Source organism: Ranitomeya variabilis, chromosome 6 (assembly GCF_051348905.1).
Source record: "Ranitomeya variabilis isolate aRanVar5 chromosome 6, aRanVar5.hap1, whole genome shotgun sequence".
In the NCBI taxonomy this organism is placed as follows: domain Eukaryota; kingdom Metazoa; phylum Chordata; class Amphibia; order Anura; family Dendrobatidae; genus Ranitomeya; species Ranitomeya variabilis.
The window spans coordinates 208,298,043-208,323,429 of record NC_135237.1 but is presented as its reverse complement, the minus strand read 5'-3'; the positions used below and the strand labels follow the sequence as shown (position 1 = coordinate 208,323,429).

Sequence of the window (25,387 nt, the reverse complement as noted above, 5' to 3'; positions counted from 1 at the left end):
TTCGTTTGGCTTTTTTTCTAGGTTGACCAAATGCTAAAACCGACTTGTCATTATGATTTCCACATCATTACAAGTTCGTAGACACCGAACATGTCCAGGTTCTTTTTTTTATCTAAGTGGTGAAAAAAATTCCAAACTTTGTTAAAAAAATAAATAAAGAAATAAAAAATTGCACCAGTTTCCAATACCCGTAGTGTCTCCATTTTTCATGATCTCGGGTTGGGTGAGGGCTTATTTTTTGTGTGCCTGACTGACGTTTTCAATTATACCATTTTGGTGCAGTTTACAATCTTTTGATCGCCGGTTATTATTTTTTCATTGACAGATCGGGCGCTTCTGTATGCGGCGATACCAAAATGTGCATGTTTTGATTTTTTTAAATTGTTGTATTTTGAACGGGGCGAAAGGCGATTTGAACTTATATATATATATATATATATACTCGAGTATAAGCCGACCCGAGTATAAGCAAAGACCCCTAACGTTGCCACAAAAAACTGGGAAAACGTAATTACTCGAGTATAAGCATAGGGTGGAAAAATGCAGCAGCTACTGGTAAATTTCATAAATAAAAATAGGTACCAATAAAAGTAAAATTAATTGAGATATCAGTAGGTTAAGTGTTTTTGAATATCCATATTGAATCAGGAGCCCCATATAATTCTCCATAAAGTTTGATGGGCCCCATAAAATGCTCCATATTAAAATATGCCCCATATAATGCTGCACAAAGGTTAATAATGGCCCCATAAGATGCTCCATAGACACATTTGCCCCATACAGTGCTGCATAAAGGTTAATAAGGGCCCCATAAGATGCTCCATAGAGACATTTGCCCCACATAATGCTGCACAAATGTTGTTTATGGCCCCATAAGATGCTTCATAGAGATATTTGCCCCATATAATGCTGCACAAATGCTGATTATGGCCCCATAAGATGCTCCATACAGATATTTGCCCCATATGCTGTTGCTGCGATTAAAAAAAAAAAAAAAAAAAAAGACATACTCACCTCTCGTCACTCAGGCCCCCGGCACTTGCAATATTCACCTGTCCTTGTTCCACCGCCAGGCACCGCTGTGTCTTCCGTGTCCTCTGCCTCTGACGTTCAGGCAGAGAGCGCGCACTAACCACGTCATCGCGCCCTCTGATATGAGCCTCACAGCAGAGGATGTGGAAGACACAACGGCGCCCGGCGGAGGAACGGGGACAGGTGAATATTGCGCAATGCTCACCCTCCCTCACTACCTCAATACTCACCTGCTCCAGGCGCGGTCCCTGGCAGCTTCCCTGATGGTCTTCTTTGGCGCCGGCAACTTCTTCCAGCATTGAGCGGTCACCGGTACCGCTCATTATAGTAATGAATATGCGCGTCCATATTCATTACTGTAATGAGCGGTACCATGTGACCGCTCAACACTGGAAGAAGCTGTCAGCGCCCGGAGACCATCGGAGATGCAGGGGCCGCGCCAGGAGCAGGTGAGTATGTAAAAGCCACCCCTCCTCCACCGACCCCCCCGGGACAATGATTCGAGAATAAGCCGAGAGGGGCACTTTCAGCCTTAAAAAAATGGGCTGAAAATCTCGCCTTATACTCCAATATATACGATATCGATATATATATATATATATATATATATATATATATATATATATATATATATATATATATTTATGTTTTTTTTTTGTTTTTTTCTTTGGCATGCTTCAATAATCTCCGTGGGAGACTAGAAGCTGCCATAACCCGATCGGCTCAGCTACATATAGGTGATGATCAGTACGCCTATATGTAGTTGAATTACTCACTTGCTATGAGTCACTCACAGCAAGCCGGCAGTGACAACCATAGAGGTCTCCAGGAGATCACCAGTGGGCAGCTTTCCGGCGCGATTGCCGGAAGCGCTTGTTAAATGCCGCTGTCAGCATTTGATATTCTCCCCTCATGCTTCAAACATGCCTCAATCACACCTATCCTCAAAAAGTCCTCTATTGACCCATCCTCTGTATCTAGCTATCGCCCAATATCACTTCTCCCCTTTGCCTCAAAACTACTGTAGCAGCATGTCCATTTCAAACTGTCCTCCCACCTCTCTTCCTGCTTCTTCTTCGACCGCTTGCAATCTGGCTTTCGGCCACATCACTCTACTGAAACTACCCTAACTAAAGTCACCATTGACCTTCTGACTGCGAAAGCCAAGCGACACTACTCTGTCCTCCTTCTCCTGGACCAGTCCTTTGCCTTTGACACAGTGGACCACTCCCTTATACTACAGACCCTCTCATCTCTTGGCATCACAGACTTGGCCCTATCCTGGATCGCATTATACCTAAAAGACCGGACATTCAGTGTCTCCCACTCACACACCACCTCCTCACCTCGCCCCCTATCTGTTGGAGTCCCGCAAGGTTCAGTCCTAGGGCCCCCGCTCTTCTCCATTTACACCTTCGGACTGGGGCAGCTCATAGAATCTCACGGCTTGCAGTATCACCTCTATGCAGATGACACACAAATCTACCTCTCTGGACCAGATATCACCTCTCTACTAACCAAAATCCCACAATATCTGTCCGCTATTTCATCCTTCTTCTCTGCTAGATTTCTAAAACTTAACATGGACAAAACAGAATTCATAATTATTCCCCCATCTCACTCGACTCTCCCAACAAACCTATCCATTAAAGTAAATGGCTGCTCACTCTCCCCAGTCCCACAAGCTCGCTGCCACGGTCTTATCCTTGACTCTGATGTCTCCTTCAAACCACATATCCAGGCCCTTTCCACCTCCTGCCGACTTCAACTCAAAAACATCTCCCGAATCCGTACATTTCACAACCTAGAATCTGCAAAAACTATAGTGCATGCCCTCATCGTCTCCCGTCTTGACTACTGCAACCTCCTACTGTGTGGCCTCCTCTCTAACACTCTCGCACCCCTCCAATCTATCTTAAACTCTGCTGCCTGACTAATCCACCTATCCCCCCGCTATTCCCCAGCCTCTCCTCTCTGTCAATCCCTTCACTGGCTCCCCATTACCCAGAGACTCCAGTTCAAAACCCTAACCATGGCATACAAAGCTATCCGCAATCTGTATCCTTCATACATCTCTGACCTCGTCTCCCAGTACATACCAGCATGCAACTTCCGATCCTCACAAGATCCCCTTCTCAACTCCCCTCTTTTATCTCTTCTTCTCACAATCGCATACAAGATTCCTCCCGTGCATCCCCCCTTCTCTGGAACTCTCTACCCCAGCAAATCAGACTCTCTCCTACTGTGGAAACCTTCAAAAGGAACCTGAAGACCTACCTCTTCCGACAAGCCTACATTCTGCAGTAACCATCGATCCACCAAACCGCTACACGACCACCTCTGCCCTCACCTATTGTATCCTCACCCATCCCTTATAGATTGCGAGCCCTCGCGGGCAAGGTCCTTCCTCTCTCCTCCTGTACCAGTCATGACTTGTATTGATTAAGATTATTGTACCTGTTTTTTTTTTTATTATGTATAACCCTCCTCACATATAAAGCGCTATGGAATAAATGGTGCTATAATAATAAATAATAATAATTAAGGTAATGAATGTTCACTCTATTCCTATGGGAGTGGAGAGGGGTGAATATTCATTACCTTAATGAGTGGGCACCCGTGCTGGCCCGACCGCTGCTGGAAGCCTGCGGCTTTAACTGTGCGCACCATAAGAGAAATGAATGTTCATTGCCAGTTCAGTGAATATTCATTTCTCTTTATCAGCGGGCACAGGCTTTAGCCGCAGCCACCAGCTCCTGCCTCTGTGAGCCGCTGCTTTTTGCATGTATGTCCTCCCACAGCTCTCTGACTCTTCTCACTTACAATTTTGTGAGAGGAGACACAGACTTGCTGGAAGAGCTTTCCAGAGTGTCCCCTTTTTAAGAAAAAAATATAATATAATTAACTATTTTTGTAATAAACTAATATTTTTATGAACTTTTCATTTCTACATACTTTTTCTAACCCTAACTAGGGTTAGGACTAAGATCAGGGTTAGGACTAACAAGACTATGACAAGGGTTAGGACTGAGATTAGGACTAGGGCTAATAAATGGATGAGGTTTAAAATTATGATTTTTTACCTACAATGAGGGTAAAGATTAGGGTTGGGACTAAGAATAGGACTCGAATAAGGGTTTGAACTAGGATTACAATGAGGGAAATGGTTTGCGACCCCATACACGTTAGATTAAAGGGAATCTGCCATCCCAAAATTTGCCTATAAGCTAAGGCCACCGGCATCAGGGGCTTATCTACAGCTTTCTGTAATGCTGTAGATAAGCCCCCGATGTAGCCTGCAAGATAAGAAAAACAGGTTATATTGTACTCACCCAGGGGCGGTCGCAGTCCAGGACCGGCGCCTCCCATCTTCATACGATGACGTCCTCTTCTTTTCTTCCTGCCACGGCTCCTGCGCAGGCGTACTTTATCTGCCCTGTTGAGGCCTTTAAGGTCTACCAATATTGGCGGGATTGGCTGAGTGTGTAATGTACAGTACAGACCAAAAGTTTGGACACACCTTCTCATTTAAAGATTTTTCTGTATTTTCATGACTATGAAAATTGTAAATTCACACTGAAGGCATCAAAACTATGAATTATCACATGTGGAGTTATATACTTAACAAAAAAGTGTGAAACAACGGAAAATATGTCTTATATTCTAGGTTCTTCAAAGTAACCACCTTTTGCTTTGATGACTGCTTTGCACACTCTTGGCATTCTCTTGATGAGCTGCAAGAGGTAGTCACCGGAAATGGTTTTCACTTCACAGGTGTGCCCTGTCAGGTATAATAAGTGGGATTTCTTGCCTTATAAATGGGATTGGGACCCTCAGTTGTGTTGAGCAGAAGTCTGGTGGATACACAGCTGATAGTCCTACTGAATAGACTGTTAGAATTTGTATTATGGCAAGAAAAAAGCAGCTCAGTAAAGAACAATGAGTGGCCATCATTACTTTAAGAAATGAAGGTCAGTCAGTCCGAAAAATTGGAAAAGCTTTGAAAGTGTCCCCAAGTGCAGTTGCAAAAACCATCAAGGACTACAAATAAACTGGCTCACATCAGGAAAGGAAGACCAAGAGTCACCTCTGCTTCTGAAGTTTTTCCGAGTCACGAGCCTCAGAAATTGCAGGTTAACAGCAGCTCAGATTAGAGACCAGGTCAATGCCACACAGTGTTCTAGCAGCAGACACATCTCTACAACAACTGTTAAGAGGAGACTTTGTGCAGCAGGCCTTCATGGTAAAATAGCTGCTAGGAAACCACTGCTAAGGACAGGCAACAAGCAGAAGAGACTTGTTTGGGCTAAAGAACACAAGGAATGGACATTAGACCAGTGGAAATCTGTGCTTTGGTCTGATGAGTCAAAATTTGAGATCTTTGGTTCCAACCACCGTGTCTTTGTGCGATGCAGAAAAGGTGAACGGATGGACTCTACGTGCCTGGTTCCCACCGTGAAGCATGGAGGAGGAGGTCTGAAGGTGTTGGGGTGCTTTCCTGGTGACGCTGTTGGGGATTTATTCAAAATTGAAGGCATACTGAACCAGCATGGCTACCACAGCATCTTGCAGCGGCATGCTATTCCATCCGGTTTGCATTTAGTTGGACCATCATTTATTTTTTAACAGGGCAATGACCCCAAACACACCTCCAGGCTGTGTAAGGGCTATTTGACCAAGAAGGAGTTTGATGGGGTGCTACGCCAGATGACGTGGACTCCACAGTCACCAGACCTGAACCCAATCGAGATGGTTTGGGGTGAGCTGGACCGCAGAGTGAAAGCATCTCTGGGAACTCCTTCAAGATTGTTGAAAGACCATTTCTGGTGACTACCTCTTGAAGCTCATCATGAGAATACTAAGAGTGTGCAAAGCAGTCATCAAAGCAAAAGGTGGCTACTTTGAAGAACCTAGAATATAAGACATATTTTCAGTTGTTTCACACTTTTTTGTTAAGTATATAATTCCACATATGTTAATTCATAGTTTTGATGCCTTCAGTGTGAATTTACAATTTTCATAGTCATGAAAATACAGAAAAATCTTTAAATGAGAAGGTGTGTCCAAACTTTTGGTCTGTACTGTATATGGGCACTGAGTGTGCTGATTTTTCAGCCACCTTAAAAATAATTTAATCTGATGAACGTTGCTACTCGTTCATCAGATGATTGGTGGCCGGTTTAGAGGTTGATAAAACGAGAAACTAGTGTTCCTAGGAATGCTTGTTCCAGATTATCAGCTAGTCTAAATGTGCTTTTAAGGGAGGGGGAAGGGGGGGGCGCCAAAAATGGTCATGTCCGGAGGGCCTGCATGCCATTCTATGCTATTGTGTAGAGGCATTTTTAACTCCTTCTTGATTCAGCCAATTTCAGGGTGGGGGGGGGGGTTCTTCCAAGAGACAAAACTTTTTGTTTTTATATATTTCTGTCCACAGACAGACATGCGAGGCTTGTTTTTTCCTTGAATAGTTGTCAGAGCCGGCATCATCACCAGGGCTCTGAGCAGGCGGGGGCTAACTCGCCGTCTGGGAAACAGACGAGCTGTGGGGGCCCGGTGCAAGCGCCTATGAGTGAGGGCCCCCCACTTGCTCTCAGCCTCGTACTCTCAAAATGATGTCAAGTATATGATCGGCCCCATATGCTCCAAATAATGCTTATGTTTATGATGGACCCCATATATTAATCCAAGCATAAATAAAAAATGAAATGCCTCTCCTTGCTGGCCGATGCTCTGGTCCAGACTTCTCAGTGTCGTCATATTCCATCTCTGTGCACTTTGACTTTTCAGAGCAGAAGACGCACACTAGTCACGTCATCTCGCCCTCTGACCTGAAACGTCAGTCAGGAGAAGTGGAGAGCTAAGTATTGCGAGTACCGAGGCCGAGAGCAAGCAGAGAGGCTCACTCCCGGACGCTGGCACGGGCCCCCATAGCGTGACTGTTTCCCAGACAGTCTATTTGTCTCATATGTCTGTCTGTGGACAGAAAAATAAAAAAAAAAGTTATGTCTATTGAGCCCCATGTATTGCTCCATACATAATGGGCCCCATATAAAGCTCCATACAGTATATGATGATGGGCCCTATATAATGTTCCATACGTAATAGTTCCCATATCATATACTGGAGCATTATATGGTGCCCATTATATACTGGAGCATTATATGGGACCCATTCTGTATGGAGCATTATATGGGGCCCATTATGTGTGGAGCAGTATATGGGGCTCATTATATATGGAGAAATTATGGGGTCATTATACTGTATGGAGGAATATATGGGGCTCATTATACTATATGTAGCAATATATGGGGCTCACTATTCCGTATGGAGCAATATATGGGGCTCATTATACTGTATGGAGCATATGTATGGGGCTCATTATACTGTATGGAGCAATATATGGGGTTCATTATACTGTGTGCAGCATTATATGGGGTCCATTATTCTGTGTGGAGCGACATATGGCGTCCATTACACTAAATGGAGCAATATACAGTATGTGGCTCATTATACTGTATGGAGCATTATATTGGGTAAAACAGCCATACCAACACCAAGTCAGATCACAAATGCAACGGCGCCCGTGTCACATGACTGCGTGTCGCCAATGGGTTGGCATGACAACCTGGGGTCTGCCGAGACCCATATGGTCGTCGTTGCCCTGCGGTCTTAGTGATCATTTTAGCTATATATAGAAGAGCTGAAGCCCTGCTATGTGTAGCACAAGCGATCGGATGATCGCTGCTTCTAGTCTCTCATGGAGACTATTAAAGCAAGTTAAAAAAAGAAAAAAATTAAAAAAATATTAAAACAAATAAAAGTTTAAATCACCCTCCACTCGCCCCATTCAAAATAAAAACAAAACCCACATATTTGGCATCGCCGCATTGAGAAACACCCGATTTATCAATATATGAAAATAATTAATCCAATCTGTGAACAGAGTAACGAGAAAAAAAAATCAAAACACCAAAATTAGTTAGTTTTGGCTGCCGCAACATTGCATTAAAATGCAATAATGGGCGATCAAAAGATCGTATCTACACCAATATGGTATTAATAAAAACATTAGCTCCACCACGCAAAAAATAAGCCCTCAATGGAGACGCTACGGGTCTCGGAATATGGCAACTTTTTTTTTTTTTTATAGAAACTTGGGATTTTTTTTTCACTACTTACATAAAACAAAACCTAATACAAACTCGGAATGACCTGGAGAATCATCATTGCAGGTCAGTTTTGGCATTTAGGGAACATGGGAAAAAAATTAACAGTTGTGGAACTGCACTTTTTTTTGCTATTTCACTGGTCTTTAAATTTTGTTCCTGTTTTCCAGTACACAATATGGTTAAACCAGTGGTGTCGTTCAAAAATACAACTCGTCCCGCATGGCCATATTGACGGAAAAATGAAAAAGTTATGGCTCTGAAGAGGAGCAAAAAACAGAAATTCAAAACTGAAAAACCTAAGGTGGTGAAGGGGTTAAGGGACTAGAACCTGCGATCGGTCTCCTTTGAAGCCCAGCAACAGACATGCTTTTAAGGTAACCTCTGTAATGACAAGCAACTTATTGGCGATCTGTAATCACACCACGGGTGCGCCGATGGCATAGAATAGCGCTCCCCCAGATGTGCTGTTAAATTCCGCTGTCAATTTTTGACAGCAACATTAGCAAGTTAACGGTATATTTCCACGGGCAGAAACCGTACAAAGCGCTGCAGGCTTTTGAACGTCTGTGATTCCGCATGTGTTCATTGAACCATTGCAGAAGTACCGCGTCCTATACATTGGACGGTGATATTTATCTTGCGGAGATGGAGCGTCTCTGCAAGACTAATAGACATGGTCTGGAAAGACGTGCTGCATGTTGTTTACTCAAGGTTCCCTGCACTCATAGTGGAGATGGGATTTCTTCAAATATCATCCACTTTGCTGTAACATCTGGCCGCTGCGGGTTTGACTCTGCGGATGAATGCAGCGTCAAACCCACAGCGTTTACGGACTGTGGAAACATACCTAACAATCACCATCTGAGCTCTTAACCTCCCTTGGTTGTTAGAGGCAGGTCCTGTCTGTAACATACAGCCGTTACCTGCTGACAATGGGCGATCTCACCCTGTGAACCCACTACATATAACTACTTCCGACTTGTATGGCGAGCAACTGCCTTACTAGGAGCATTGTACCGTATGATGACTTGCTCCGCAACACTCTTCAGGAATCCAGTCCACTCGAAGGACCTTCCAACACAGACCATGTGACCACACCACAGTCTCATTGTATCGCATGAGAAACACCCCTTGATGGGAGGTAGGTGGTTGGCCAGACCCGCCCAGCTCTTCGGCCAACCCTGTAAGCCCAACCCCTTACAAGCTAAGCAAAGCTTGTGGAACTACAAGTCCCAGAGCAACATTTCAGGCTTACAGTGATCACAGTGATCAAAATAGAAAAAAAAATTGTAAATCAAACCCCTTTTTGTCACCCTTTAAGGTAAAAATAATAGAATATTTGTTTTTTATTTTTTTTCTATTCTTTGCAGTAAGGGTTGGGGTTGTGTTGGGGCTAGGGTGATGTTGGGGCTAGGGTGGTGTTATTGCTAGGGTTATGGTTGTAGTGTTGAGGTTACAGTTGTGTTGGGGTTCAGGTTAAAGTGGTGTTGGGGTTCAGGTTAAGGTTGTATTGGGTTTGAGGTTAGGGTTGTGTTGGGGTTAAGGTTGAGATTAGGGTTGTGTTGGGGTTAGGGTTGGGATTAGGGTTGTGTTGGGATTAGGGCTGTGTTAGGGTTGGAGTTAGAATTGGGGGGTTTCCACTGTTTAGGCACATCAGGGGTCTCCAAATGTGACATTGCACCGGCCATCCATTCCAGCCAGTTTTGCATTCAAAAAGTCAAACAGGGTTCCCTCTCTTCTGAACCCTGCCATGTGCCCAAACAGTGGCTTTCCCCCTTGTACAGGGTATAGGCGCACTCAGGAGAAATTGCACAACAAATTTTGTGGTCCATTTTCTCCTGATACCCTTGCAAAAGTAAAATAAAAAAGTTTGGGTCAAAGTAAATTTTTTTGAAAAAAGTTATTTTTTTGCTTTCACATTGCTTTTTTTCTTGCGAAGCACCTGAAGGGTTAATCAACTTCTTGAATGTGGTTTTGTGAACCTTGAGTTCAGTTTTTAGAATGGTGTCACTTTTGGGTATTTTCTATCACATTGACCCTCCAAAGTCACTTCAAATGTGAGGTGGTCCCTAAAAAAAAAATAGTTTTATCTGTCGTCCATGACAGCACCTGTACATCCGTAGTGCTGTCATGGACTCCGAAAAACACCGTTAACCGGTGAGTAACTAAGACTTTATCGGTCGTCCATGACAGCACTACGGATGTACAGGTGCCGTCATGGACTCCGAAAAACACCGTTAACCGGTGAGTAACTAAGACTTTTTCAATTTTGTTGGAAAAATTAGAAATCGCTGGTCAACTTTTAACCCTTATAACGTCCTAACAAGACCTATGAAGTACCTATACGTCATAGATCATAAAAGGGTTAAAAAAGGGCTGGATGATTTATTCAGTACATATAACTTTGTGGGTTATAGTTATTTAGTGACAAAATGCATAATTGGTGGAGAAAGGTTAAACTTGATGGACCTAGATCTTTTTTCAACCTATGTAAATATGTCAGAGTGAGGCGCCATAGACTGTCTTGTAAATGAGACTTTTGGCTCACATTGCGGTCGGTGAGTATGTTAACCCAGTGACACCATACTGCACGAACATTTATATAGGTTTAGGGGGAAAAGTTAATAGGATTGCTTATTTAGCAGATTGTGAGGGTCTCAACACCTGGTTCCCTCCCAATCAAACATTTATAAGTAAACTTGACAGAGGTTTTTTTTAAACGATTCATATTTTTTAGGTAAAATATTTACAATAAGTTTATTTTAGACATACAACCTTTGCATTGTCTTTCACAAAGAAATCTGATCTGCCGAGTCTTAAGATTTAATAATTTTTCTTCTTTTTTTTTTCAGATATTGTACACAAGAGGATGGTCCATTTTATACTACTACATGATGATGTATCTTTGCAGTATTTCATCCCTGCTGTTGCTTAAATATATGCCCTGTCATATGCATTGTTTCATTTATATTATTCTTATTCTATTTGTGGCCTAACTTTTAAAATAAAGTTCCATTGCATTTTTGTAACTAGACTCTTTTTTATTTACTTTAAAGGGTTTCTGCCACCATAAAGAATGAACTTAACCAAGCAGTAAAAGTGGAAATAAATGATTTTGGAATTTAGTTATTAAAAATTGACGGAAATATCAAGTTCAGTAGAGGAAGCCTGATGATGTCGGGTTGTTTCACTGACATAGGTATTGGATAATTGCCCAGGATCGATGGCGGTCTCAATGCTGAGCTATATGTGAGCATTCTACAAGATGAGTTACTTCGTATACTCAAGACTATGGTAATGAAAAGGACGACATAGTGTTCTAACGGGACAACAACACGAAGCATATGTCAAAATTGGCGAAGAAAGGGTTCAATGATAATGAAGTAGAGGTTCTGGAATGGTCCCCACAGTCCCTAGCCCTTAGGCCAATCAAACGCTTGTTGGTAGAATTGAAGAAAAAACTATGCATACCCAAATGAATCGACCAGTATGCACCAACTTTGGGAATGTGTAGAAGATACCCGAAATCAAATTTCGGTCGACACATATTTGAAACTGATCAAGAGCATGCCCAGAAGGATTCAGGCAGTGTTGAAAGCCAAAGATGGATTTACAAAATTCTAACAAATTACGTATATACTCAAGTATAAGCCGAGTTTTTCAGCACATTTTTTTTGTGCTGAAAACGCCGCCCTCAGCTTATACTCAAGTCATTGTCCCAGAAGATGGAGGGGGGAGCACCAGGTCGCAGGGGTCGGCGCATGCGGCTAAGTCCTGTGCTCGCTGCTAGAGAGAAATGAATATTCACTGTGCTGGCAGTGAATATTTATTTCTCTTATAGTGCACACAGTGTCAAACGCAGCCGCCGGTTTACAGTGGTGGACAGGCTATCACAAGTGTGCACTAAAGAGTTATGAATATTCACCTCTCTCCACTCTCATAGGTGTGGAGAGAGGTGAATATTCTTTTCCTTAATGTGCAGGGACACGTGATCACTTGGCTGCAGGATCTGCTGGCACCGGACTAAGTTACCACGAGAGCACACGGGGACAGTAAGTAGGATGATTTTTGTTTTTTTTTTCTCTTGTGGGTCATGCATACAAGGATAGGGATGAAGCACCATTCATACCAGGATAGGGATGAGATGGCCATGCATTCCAGGATGGGGATGAGGGGGCCATGTATACTTATACTCGAGTCAATAAGTTTTCCCAGTTTTTTTTTTTTTGTAAAATTAGGTGCCTCGGCTTATACTCTGGTCGGCTTATGTACATGTGTATATACGGTAATAAAAATTTAAATTTTGATCTTTAGAAGCAAAACAGTAACAATTCAGTGACATGACAAGAATCTGCAGGACTAATCATTTGCTAAATAGTTGCAAGTTAAATTTAAGTATGAGATATCCAAGATGATTGTATATAAAATGATGGCAGTCTGGGGTTCACAGTTCAAAACATTGTTACCTTTCCTTTTTGCTCTTCACTGTATATGCTGATGAAAATTAACAGAAAGCACCTAACACTGCATGGATGACTAATTGAATCCAGACAAAATTTTCAACTTTTTTTTTGGTGTCTTATATACCACCGAAATGTGACAGAAAGCACCAAGTACTATATGGATAACTAACTCTATAGATACAAAATTTCAAAATGTTTGAGTCTTATATACCACCAAAATATAGCAGAAACCACCTAATACTCTATGGATTGCTAATTGAATTCAGACACATTTTTCAATGTTTTTTTTGGAGTGTTATATACAGAAATGTATCACAAAGTACTAAATACTCTTTGGGTGATTTATTGAATTAAGAAAAAGTTTTCAACGCTTTCTTGGAGTTGTACATGCCACCGTAATGTAACAAAAATTGTGTTAAACTATATGGATGACTAATTGAATCCAGACAAAATTTTGGAGCAAAAATATTTAGAACGTTTAGTTGACATTCTTCTGCATTCATAAAGGCTATGCAGAAAGCACAAATCCAGGAAAAAATTATAAGGAGGGTCACCCAGCCATCCATAGACCCCTGAATGGCAACAACTTATGGGCCTCATTCAAATATTTTTAAAGTGTAGTTGCTGTACTCCTAAACTCATAAAGAAAACAATTATAAAGGCGAGTCATCCACACACCCTTGAAGGCAACAACTGGAGGTCCTCATTCAAATATTGAATATTAAAAACACTATAAAGTGGGGGAAATAAGTTTTTGATCCCTTGCTGATTTTGTAAGTTTGCTCACTGACAAATACATGAATAGTCTATAATTTTAAGGGTAGGTTAATTTTAACATTGAGAGAATGTCAAAAATATAATACAGACAATCACATTGTATAAATATTTGATCCCCTACTAACCATTAAGAGTTCTCTTCCTACAAACCAGTTAGACACTCCTAATCAACTCATTGTCTAGGCAGCTGTCTTATATAGTCACCTTTATAAAAGACTCCTATCCACAAGTAAGACGATGGGTGAGAAGGAGACAACTGTTGGTGAAATAGTAAGAAAATGGAAGAAATACATAATTACTGTCAATCGACATCAATCTGGGGCACCATTCAAAATCTCACCTTGTGGTGTATCCTTGATCATGAGGAAGGTGAGAGATCAGCCTAAAACTACACAGGGGGAACTTGTTAAGGATCTCAAGGCAGCTGGGATCACAGTCACCAAGAAAACCATTGGTAACACATTACAGCGTAAAAGTTTAAAATCCTGCATGTCACCTTGCTCAAGAATGCACATGTACAGGCCCGTCTGAAGTTTGCCAATGAATACCTGGATGATTCTGTGAGTGATTGGGAGAAGGTGCTTTGGTCACGAGACAAAAATTGAGGTATTTGGTATTAACTCAACTCGACATGTTTGGAGAAAGAGAAATGCTGCCTATGACTCAAAGAACACCGTCCCCACTGTCAAGCATGGAGATGTAAACATTGTTTTGGGAGTGTTTCTCTGCTAAGGGCACAGGACTACTTCGCCGCCTCAATGGGAGAATGGATGGAGTCATGTACCGTAAAATCCTGAGTGACAACCTTTCCTCCGCTACGACATTAAAAATAGGTTGTGGATGGGTCTTTCGGCAAGACAATGACAAAAACATACAGCCAAGGCAACAAAGGAGTGCCTCAAAAAGAAGCACATTAAGGTCATGGAGTGGCCTAGCTAGTCTCCAGACCTTAATCGCATAGAAAACTTATGAAGGGAGTTGAAGCTCCGAGTTGCCAATCGACAACCTCAAAATCTTAATGATTTAGAGATGATTTGCAAAGAGGAGTGGACCAAAATTCCTCCTGACATGTGCGCAAACCTCATTATCAACTACAAAAAAAATCTGACTGCTGTGCTTGCCAACAAGGGTTTTGCCACCAAGTATTAACCCCTTCATGACCTTGGGATTTTCTGTTTTTTCCGTGTTTGTTTTTTGCTCCCCTTCTTCCCAGAGCCATAACTTTTTTATTTTTCCATCAATATGGCCATGTGAGGGCTTATTTTTTCGAAACAAGTTGTACTTTTGAACTACATCATTTGTTTTAGCATGTCGTGTACTAGAAAACGGGAAAAAAATTCCAAGTGCGGTGAAATTGCAAAAAAAGTGCATTCCCCCACTTGTTTTTTGATTGGCCTTTTTACTAGGTTCACTAACTGCATAACTGACCTGTCATTATGATTCTCCTAGTCAGTACGAGTTCATAGACACCAAACATGTCTAGGTTCTCTTTTATCTAAGTGGTGAAAAAAAATTCCAAACTTTGCTAAAAAAACATATTGCGCCATTTTTTATGACCTGGGGTCGAGTGAGGGCTTATTTTTTGCGAGCTGAGCTGGCATTTTTAATGATAGCATGTTGGTGCAGATACGTTCTTTTGATCGGCCGTTATTGCATTTTAATGCAATGTCGCGGCGACCAAAAACACGTAATTCTGGCGTTTAAAATGTTTTCTCGCTACGCCGTTTAGCAATCAGGTTAATGCTTTTTTTTATTGATAGATCGGGCGATTCTGAACGTGGCGATACCAAATATGTGTAGGTTTGATTTTTTTATTATTGATTTATTTTGATTGGGGCAAAAGGGGGGTGATTTAAACTTTTATATTTTTTTAATTTTTTTTCACATTTTTTAAACTTTTTTTTTTTTTTTACTTTTCCCATGCTTCGGCTAGAAGCTGGCACAACGCGATCGGCTCTGCTACATAGTAGCGATCATCAGATGAAATGCAGGTGTGCTATGAGCGCCGACCACAGAGTGGCGCTCATAGCAGGCCGGCGTCAGTAACCATAGAGGTCTCAAGGACCTCTATGGTTACAATGCAGAAGCAACACTGACCCCCGATCATGTGACGGGGGTCGGCGATGCGCTCATTTCCGGCCGGAAGCTCCGGTTAAATGCTGCTGTCAGCGTTTGACAGCCTCATTTAACTAGTTAATAGAATCGCGATTTCACCCGCCGATATTGTGGGCACATGTCAGCTGTATAAAACAGCTGACATGTCCCGCCTTTGATGCTGGCTCACCGCCGGAGCCCTGCATCAAAGCGCGGTATCTGACCTCGGACGTACTATCCCGTCCGAGGTCAGAAAGAGGTTAAGTCTTGTTTGCCAGAGGGATCAAAAACTTATTTCTCACTGCAAAATGCAAATACATTAATATAATTTATACAATGTGATTTTCTGGATTTTATATTTGATATTTTATCTCTCAATGTTAAAATTAACCTATCTTTAAAAGTATAGACTGTTCATGTCTTTGTCAGTGGGCAAACTTACAAAATCAGCTAGAGATCAAATACTTATTTCCCCCACTGTATGTGCTGCTTTCATCTGGTGGTGTGTAGTGATGAGCAAATATACTTGTTACTCGTGATTTCTCGAGCATGCTCGGGGGTCCTCCGAGTATTTTTTTAGTACTCGGAGATTTAGTTTTTCTTGCCACAGCTGAATAATTTACATCTGTTAGCCAGCATAAGTACATGTGGGGGTTGCCTGGTTGCTAGGGAATCACTAAAAAAGGCTCAGTCAAGACACTAGCAGCAGGTCAGCACACCTGAAAGGCATAGAGGGACAGCTCATGCCAGGTGTCCAGCTTTGAGATCCAATAGTTGAAACTCGCAGAAGAATTAGGGAGTATGCTGGTTTGGTAGGCCATGTATTGCTTGACCATCTTTAAAAACTTTTCCCTCCTTGTCAAAAATACCCAGTCATCAGGCCATGGATGTTGGGCTGGTGTCATGAAATGGATGCAGGCCTTTGCTGGGGTAGCACTGTCACTGCTGTGTGTCACCCTCATCTCTCCTACTTGGTTGGGGAAGGAAGCTTGCACCCTGCCACTAGCGTTGAGAATTTTTTCAACATATTTTCTACAATGGCCTTCTGCTATAGCACCATTTTCGAAGACCTCTCCACCTCAGGAAGAAGAGATGCAAAGTTTTCCTTGTAGTGTGGGTCCAGCAGCGTGAACAGCCATTACTCTTTTCTGGCCAAGAGGAATATAACACGAGGGTCAAGGGAAAGGCAGCAATACATAAAGTTGGCCATATGTGCCAAGCTCCCTACAACCAACACTTCCCTGTCGTCTCCATCCCCTCCTCCCCCTCTCTTCTTCCTCATTCCTATCCTCTACCCATCCACGTAGTAGAGATGGGACGAATGTTATATGGGTACTAGCCTCTGTTGCACTAGCAAACAGCTCCTGTTTCTCCTCAGCCTCCATGTCCTCTGTTACTCAATCCACACTGAGCAAATGAGATGTGGCTGGGCTGGGTAGAATCTCTCTGTCTCATGTCTTCCTCCATCTCTATCTGGTCCACATGCATAGCTTCATATTTAATTGTAGGCAGCGACTGTTTAGGCACAGAAGCCTTCATTGTGCTGACTTTGGCATCATAGCCGCTCACCATCTTTGTGGAATCCTCAAAGTCTAGGAGAACTGCACAAGTGTCAGACATCCATGCCCACTCTCCAGTTGTTATGTGTGGAGGCTGACCAGAATACTGATGGGCGTGTTTGATGGGCGTGTAGTACTCAACAACTGGGAGCCAGTGGGCTCAGCTATTTCTAGTGAGTATGATCATTTACTTGATTTGATAAGCTATGTGTAAACAAGCACTGGTATGCATGACTCGGATAGGGGACACTCTCCGTAGTGGATCTTAGTAGCAATCATTTATTTATTTATTAGTATTCGTAGTATAGTTTTATTCTAGGTGTCTGCCTAAACACTACAAATATTTATTGTAATTAATATGGTATAACAGCTGAAAAATTGGAGAGAGCCACACCTGAGTCGTGCAAACAGTGGCACAAATATATTAAAGCATAGACATTATAAGCTAATTATCGCAACTCACTGGAATCGTTCATGGGATTATTGTACCCCTTGTTTTTGAGCCTACTTTTTGTCTATGTCCTCATATTAGAGGATATTGATCATGCATGTATGGGTGTTTTTCCACATGTTTTTAAATGTTTTTATGATGTTTGTGCACTTTTGTTAGCTTCAATAAAGCATTACTTATAAATACATATTATATGGGTTTTGAGTGCACCTTTCTTGCGTCGCTTTCTTCTTTTTATGAATAGTACTCAACAACTGGCCGCTGCTGCTCACAAAGCCTTGCCAGCAAATGCAGTGTGGAGTTCCACAGTGTGGGCCCGTCACTCACCAGTCGGTGTGCTGGTATTTGCATGTGCTGTTGCAGCGCTACCAGAGTGGCAGCAGCTTTAATTGACTTGTGGAAATGGTCGCTGACGTGGCGTACCTACCAGACCCTCTGGCAAATCTGGGTATGTTTTTAGAAACTGCTGAACTACCAAGTTGAGCACATGTCATAGAATCATATAATCATAGAATGGTAGAGTTGGAAGACATGATTCTACTCCATGAAATAAATATGACTTCTATTCCATCTCAGAAACGAAGAGGAACAAGCGCTGATATTTACAATTGGACAATCTGTTTGTAACTATTTAATCTATTTTTATGTTTTGCTGCAATGTGGTTTTTCTGTGGACAATTCAATAAACCACTACATTTTTTATGAGAATATCATGACATTTTTACTTTAAGAGTAACGCACCTGGTGAATAGTCTTGATTAAATAAATGTGCAAAATAAGCATATTTAACATTGGCGAGCCAGCCAGCTTTGATTTTTTGTGCTATTTTTGCGTGGATTTCCTTCACCTTCCACACGGGGGAAGAGAGAAGAGCTTCGCTAGATGTTGTGCAAGTTTTCAGGCATTCCACTACAAAACTTCAAGTCACAAAGATCTCACAGAACCTATGAGTAAGGAAACTTAACAGGTGCCAGAAGGATTAACAAGTAGTAGGAGTACTACAAATGCCAGACGTGCTGAAGACAGACGTGCTGAAAATAGACGTGCTGATAATTAAAGCCCAGCGTTGTCCAGCAAAGGAACTACGAGCTGAGATATTTCAAGGTAAGAAAAATGGATTTAATTAATACGTATTCTAAGTCAAGTTCGCTGGAATTTTTACGTCTAGGTGAAAAGTCTAAAAACTTAGAAATTTTTTGGCTTAGCTTATTTGCAGAATGCAAGATAGCAAATCTAAAGATAGATTCTAAGCTAATTTACAAAAAACAAAAAGAATAACTGAAAAATATTTTACATTTGGTTTATGTACTGTATTTCACAAGTTTGTTACAGAGAAATCCAAAAAAGACTGTGTAGAAATAATTTCTAAGGAAATTAATGATGTTCCCAAGATTGACTGTAATGTGGAGAGTAAACAAGATGTGACACACGTGTCTGTAATGGCCACTCAAGGTGACCTTGTGTCTCATGATGAAAAACAAGATGGAGGAAACGTAGGAGACATGACAACTGACAAAGATGATGTACAAGAAACAAATGTACAAGGGTCACTAAAAATAGAAGATGACTCAGAAGCCCAACTCCTCCAAACTAAATCTAGGAAAATCTTGTTAAAATTATGCAAAATCATTCCTGCATATGATGATAAAATCCATGTGTGCAGAAATTCAGAGATATTTGAGAGTTTTGCTGATACGTTTGAATTGACTAATGAGGAGAAAAATCAGTTGTTTAAAATGTGGCTTCCAGTAACTTTTTCCAGAAGGTTCTCATTAAAAATGCAGAATGATGAGTTCCATGAAGAAATGACTGATATAGAAAGATTAAAAATTTTGATATTTTGTGGATTAAAAGAAAATTATCCAGATATTGATTGATATTCTTCTAAAATTAAGGATTGGCCGGAAAGAATGTACTTTTACATTCATGTCCATATTTGAAAGGTTGTTCAAAACTGTCATTACAAATTTCAATAAACAATGATAAATTGTTTTGTAAACAAATTTGGATTCCTAAATCCTGCATCTCGTGTTATTGCGTCACAAAAAGATTCTTTATTTGAATGTGTGCAATCCCTTGATTTTTCGAGAAAACATGAGAATCTTGAAAGGAAATCAAATTATACTAAAACAGACATAATTAAATCTTATCAGAAGCCAAAATCAAAATTTCCAAATCTGAGTTATACCCACAATCACATCTATGAAGTACAAAGAAAATTACATATTTGTTATAAGCCCTATCAAATGGTTCAAGAGTCCTCCACTGAAGCTGCTCTGAAAGGGTTAAAAGCTGACGGGCCAGATCTGTCTGTAAAGATGGGGGAAATTGACAGACAGAAACAGGTGAGCATAGGGGGTGAGCTGAACACTTCATTATCACAGCTCTTCAAAGAATCCATAAGTCTAAAAATGGCAATTTTAAATAGAGCTTTTCAACAAATTATCGACAGAGATACATTTTGGTTTAGGAATTTGCTAAAAATGTAATTATATATGATGTGTAAATGAGTTATACAATGTATTATTTATTATGTATTTATTTTATACAATATAATTCTGCAGTTATATATAATAATATAGTATACAGTAAATACTGTAGCATATTTGTATAAGTAGAGATTATATTAACTGTATTTTTATATGTATAGTGAAATAATTAAATTTACTGCAGTAATATTTAGAATTACATTAAAGGGGTTGTCCACTACTTTCAATTAACCCCCCAATGTATCCCCCCGGGGCCCCTGATGAATTGTGCAAATACCTTTTGTTGCCGTTTTCGCCTGTGAGCGGCGCTGTAGCGGCGGCTGAGTCCGGGTCACATGACCCCCAGGCTGCAGCCGCCGCTTATTTCCGCCGACGTCATGTCAATTTCCAGACTCTGGAAATTGACGTGACGTCAGCAGCAGGTGTGTCCCAGCCGCACAGTCAGAGCAGTCACTCATCAAGAGTGACTGGGCTGTGGGCGGGGCTGGTGGCTGCCTGCGGGGCTGGGCTGGGGGCGGGCGGGACTAGGCAGGGATGATGAAGGTGCGGGCGCTGGGGTCTGTATGTTCGTGCCGGCGCCGGTGCTCTGCGTGCCAGCGCCGGAATGTGGGTACGGCGCCGGGGCTCTGCGCCGGCATGTGGGGGCCGGCGCCGGTGCCCTGTGTGCCAGCGCCGGTATGTGGGTACAGCGCCGGGGCTCTGCGCCGGCATGTGGGGGTGGGGGCCGGTGCCCTGCGTGCCAGCGCCGGTATGTGGGTACAGCGCTGGGGCTCTGCGCCGGTATGTGGGGGTGGGGGTGGGGGCCGGAGCCAGGGCTCTGCTGCCGGTGCCGGTATGTGCTGGGTCTGCTGCGGGGGGTGGGGTGGTCTTTGGTGTGTGTGTGTGTGTCTCTCTGTGTGCAGGCATTGTCCGATGGGACTACAAGTCCCATCGGGCTCTGCCTGCTACAGTAACAGTCAGTGACACATTAGCCAATGATGGGACAGTAGTAGTCCCATCATCCGGCTAATGTGTTGAATGTAAAAAAAAAAAAAAGCAAACACACATATACAGTACATACACACATACAGAACATGCTCCATGCGACGACATGCGCCATGCGACGACATGCGCCATGCGACGACATGCACCATGCGACGACATGCGCCATGCGACAACATGCGCCATGCGACAACATGCAGCATGTGACAACATGCAGCATGCGCCGACTTGCTGCATGCAACGACATGCTGCATGCGACGACATGCGCATACAGTACATACATACAACAGACATACAGACATACAGTACATATAACATAGAGTACATACTCACCATCACTTGTCACTTTGATCCCCGAAGCCAGTGTCATCTGTAAAAAATATTAAAATAATAAACAAACACTATACTCCCTGATCCGCAGAAATCCAATTAAAACGAGTGTCCCATGACGATCTCCCGTGGAGAGCAGGAGCCTCTGCTGATGCAACCACTCTCCAGGGGCTCCAGGAACACAATGAGGGGAGGAAGGTATCCTTCCACAATGTATTCCCCACAATGTATTCCTACGCCCCTGTGAGAAAATAGTCCCTAGTCTCACTTTATGGCATGCTGTATGAGAAAGTTCCCACGCAGCTTTTTGCCATAAAGTGAGACCAGTGAACTATAGTAACCTCAGTGATGCACTGCAGGAGCCATTGCCTCCTGTCAGTGTGTCACTGAGGGTTCTATAGAGCAGTGACATCACCCGATGTCACTGTTCTATAGGGGAGGTCGTCGTGGGACACTCGTTATTAATTGGACTACGGCGGACAGGTAGTATACGGTTTATTATGTTACGTTTTTTGCAGGCACTGAATTATGGTAAGTATGGTTAAATGAAGAATATTAAAATACTTTTTCCTAATGTGTGCGTGTTTTATTAACCCTTTTTTAGTATTGGATTAATAATGGATAGGCGTCTTATTGACGCCTCTCTGTTATTAACCCGGCTTAATGTCACCTTACAATAGCAAGGTGACATTAACCCCTTATTACCCCATATCCCACCGCTACACGGGAGTGGGAAGAGAGGGGCTAAGGCTGGTTTCACACTTGCGTTTTTATCTGCATGCGTTTTTAAAAAAACCGCATGTGTGAAAAAACGCATGTAAACGCGGTAAAACGCTGCGTTTTTTAGACGCATGCGTTTTTGCATGTAGAAAAAAAATGCGGTGTTTTGCCACGTTTACATGCGTTTTTTCATGCGTTTGCGTTTTTAAAACGCATGCTGAAAAGTGTGACAGCTGCCAATCATCAAAATCCACAAGAAAACCCACTATAAATAGAAATAGCTAGGGTTAGGGGTAGAGTTAGGCCCCAAACGTGACAGAAATACGTGGCACTGAAATACGTGGCACGTGGCACTTACATACGTGGCACTTAAATACGTGGCACTGAAATACGTGGCATGTGGCACTTCCATACGTGGCACTTAAATCCGTGGCACTGAAATATGTGGCACTTAAATACGTGGCACTGAAATACGTGGCACTTACATAGGTGGCACTTAAATCCGTGGCACTGAAATCCGTGGCACTGAAATACATGTCACGTGGCACTTAAATACGTGGCACTTAAATACGTGGCACTTAAATACGTGGCACTTACATACGTGGCACTTACATAGGTGGCACTTAAATCCGTGGCACTGAAATCCGTGGCACTGAAATACATGTCACGTGGCACTTAAATACGTGGCACTTAAATACGTGGCACTTAAATACGTGGCACTTACATACGTGGCACTTACATACGTGGCACATACATACGTGGCACATACATATGTGGCACTTATATACGTGGCACGTGGCACTTACATACGTGGCGCTTATATACGTGGCACTGAAATATCGTGGCACTATGTCAGAAAATGTTCATTAAACGGTTAGGGGTAGGGTTAGGGTTTGGATTCCTTTATCACCCTGATGGTGGTGGGTGGTTTTTCAGTGTTTTTTCAGTTTTTTTCTATAAAAATGCATGCGTTTTTAACGCAAACGCATGTGCATAAAAACGCATGCGACAGCAATGCATTTTTTTGCTGCAAATAAACGCATGCGTTTTTTTGCAGCAAAAAAACGCCGCTAAAAATTACTACAGGTTGCATTTCTGCAAATGAACGCGCGCGTTCAAAAACGCATGCGTTGCCGAAAACGCGTCAAAACGCATGCGTTTTTAATGTTAAGTATAGGAAAAAAACGCATGCGTTTCTTAGCGCTAAAACGCAGCGTCCAAAAACGCAAGTGTGAAACCAGCCTCAGTGCCGGAATTGGCGCATCTTACATCTTACATGTACATCTTACAGACGCGCCATTTCCGGGGCGGCTGCGGACTGGTATTTGTAGCCGGGGGGGGACCAATATCCATGGCCCCTCTCTAGGCTATGAATATCAGCCCGCAGCTGTCTGCGTAGCCTTTCTGGCTATAAAATATAGGGGGACCCCACGTTATTTTTTTGGGGGGTCCCCCTATTTTAATAGCCAGTAAAGGCTACGCAGACAGCTGCGGGCTGATATTCATAGCAGGCTACAAATATTGGCCCCCGGCCGTCGGCTTTCCCCCTCTGGCGCAGAAAATTGCGCGGGAGCCCACGCCGTTTTTTTCTGTTTCTTTATTAAATTAAACGCTCATTAAGGCGTTTCACACTTGCGTCGGTATGGGTTCATCGCTATGCGTCGGGCCTACGTACTGACGCACGTTGTGAAATTTGTGCACGTCGTGGGCAGTGGATGCAGTTTTTCAACACATCAGCTACCCATTCTGAAGTCCGGGGAGGAGGGGGCGGAGTTTTGGCCGCACATGCGCGGTAGAAAATGGCAGACGCAAGGGACGTGCCAACGGTCCGCCAAAACACGACGCATCCGTTGCACGACTGACGCGACGTGTGGCAATCCATCGCGATCCCTCACTAATACAAGTCTATGGGTAAAAAACGCATCCTGCGAGCACATTTGCAGGATCCGTTTTTTTCCCAAAAAGACGGATTGCTAAAAACGCAAGTGTGAAAGTAGCCTTAGGCTGCTTTCACACTAGCATCGGTAAGGGGCTGTCGCGCTGTGTCGCTAATAAAAGTCTATGGAGAAAAAACGCATCCTGCAGACAACTTTGCAGGATGCGTTTTTCTCCACAACGACGCATTGCGATGTGCAGTGTACGGCGCTAGTGTGAAAGAGGCCTTAGAAACATCGGCCTTTCTATTATATATCTATGGATATATCTATCTATAGATATATTTATAGATACATCTATGTTTCTATAGATATGTCTATCCATATATTTGGCTGCGTTCACACATCAGGTTTTTGCCGTGAGGCACAATCCGGCAAGTTTTGAAAAAAACGGATCCATTTTTTTCCGCCGGATCCGTTTTTTTCTCATAGAGTTGTATTTGCACCGGATTGCGCCTGATGGCCACATGTTTCATCCGATTTTTCCCGGATCCGTCAAAAAAGCTGTTTCCGCCGGATGGAAAACACATACAGAGGAACGTTTTTTCTGTCCGGCGAAAAAACGCACAGCGACGGATCCGGCAAAAAAACCTATGAAATTGAGCTGTGAAATGATGAATACGGCCTTGGAATCCTTTTTTTCATGCATGTTTCCATTCAAATCATGCACATTTTCCGTTTATTTACTTATTTCCAAAAACGGCATTAAAACCGCGCATAAACCGCACCAAAAACTGCATCAAAACTGCACCAAAAACTGCATCAAAACTGCACCAAAAACTGCATCAAAACCTGGTGCAGTTTTGCAGTTTTGGTGCAGTTTGCAGTTTTGGTGCGGTATTGATGCAGTTTTTGGTGCGGTTTTGATGCAGTTCTTGGTGCGGTTTTGATGCAGTTCTTAGTGTGGTTTTGGTGCGGTTTTTGCACGGTTTTTAGGCGTTTTGGTGCGTTTTTGAAAGGTAAATAAAGATGTATTATTGAACAAAAAAAAAGATTTGTGATGTCATTATTGTCCAACCTCCTCTTTTACATTTGTCCAACCCACACTCCTTTAAACACACAGATAGACAGATAGATGATAGATGAAATGGATAGACAGATCTACATATAGATAGATCTATAGATGCATACATCTATCTATTCCTATATCTATCTATAGATGTGTCTGGATAGATATCTATTGATAGATGTATGGATAGCGTAGGGTGTGTGTCCACTGTCCGGATTACATCCGAATGAGCTGCAGATTGTATGCTGCGTACTTGTAGTTCCATCGGATGATGCCTGCACACACACCCCAAAAGACCCCCCCCCCACAGCCCCGCACACACACGAACAGCCCACAGACCCCGCACACACCTGAACAGTCCCGCACAGCGCAGCACACA

The 25,387-nt window shown here is 42.5% G+C and overlaps 2 protein-coding genes across 7 annotated transcripts in view; one reads left to right on the top strand and one right to left on the bottom strand.

The window, feature by feature from the left end:
- The window catches only part of HUS1 (HUS1 checkpoint clamp component), a 113,058-nt gene extending 101,828 nt beyond the window's left edge, over positions 1-11,230 (top strand). For 3 of the 4 annotated variants that reach the window (XM_077269415.1, XM_077269412.1, XM_077269413.1), the window contains exon 8: positions 11,054-11,230. In XM_077269415.1, coding sequence (XP_077125530.1) covers positions 11,054-11,136 — 83 coding nt within the window. In that variant the 3' untranslated portion in view covers positions 11,137-11,230. Of the gene's footprint in view, positions 1-8,368; positions 8,576-11,053 lie in introns of all 4 variants that reach the window. The other variant, XR_013216891.1, reaches the window with a different exon arrangement.
- The window catches only part of UPP1 (uridine phosphorylase 1), a 218,443-nt gene that overhangs the window by 32,733 nt on the left and 160,323 nt on the right, over positions 1-25,387 (bottom strand). The window lies entirely within an intron of this gene.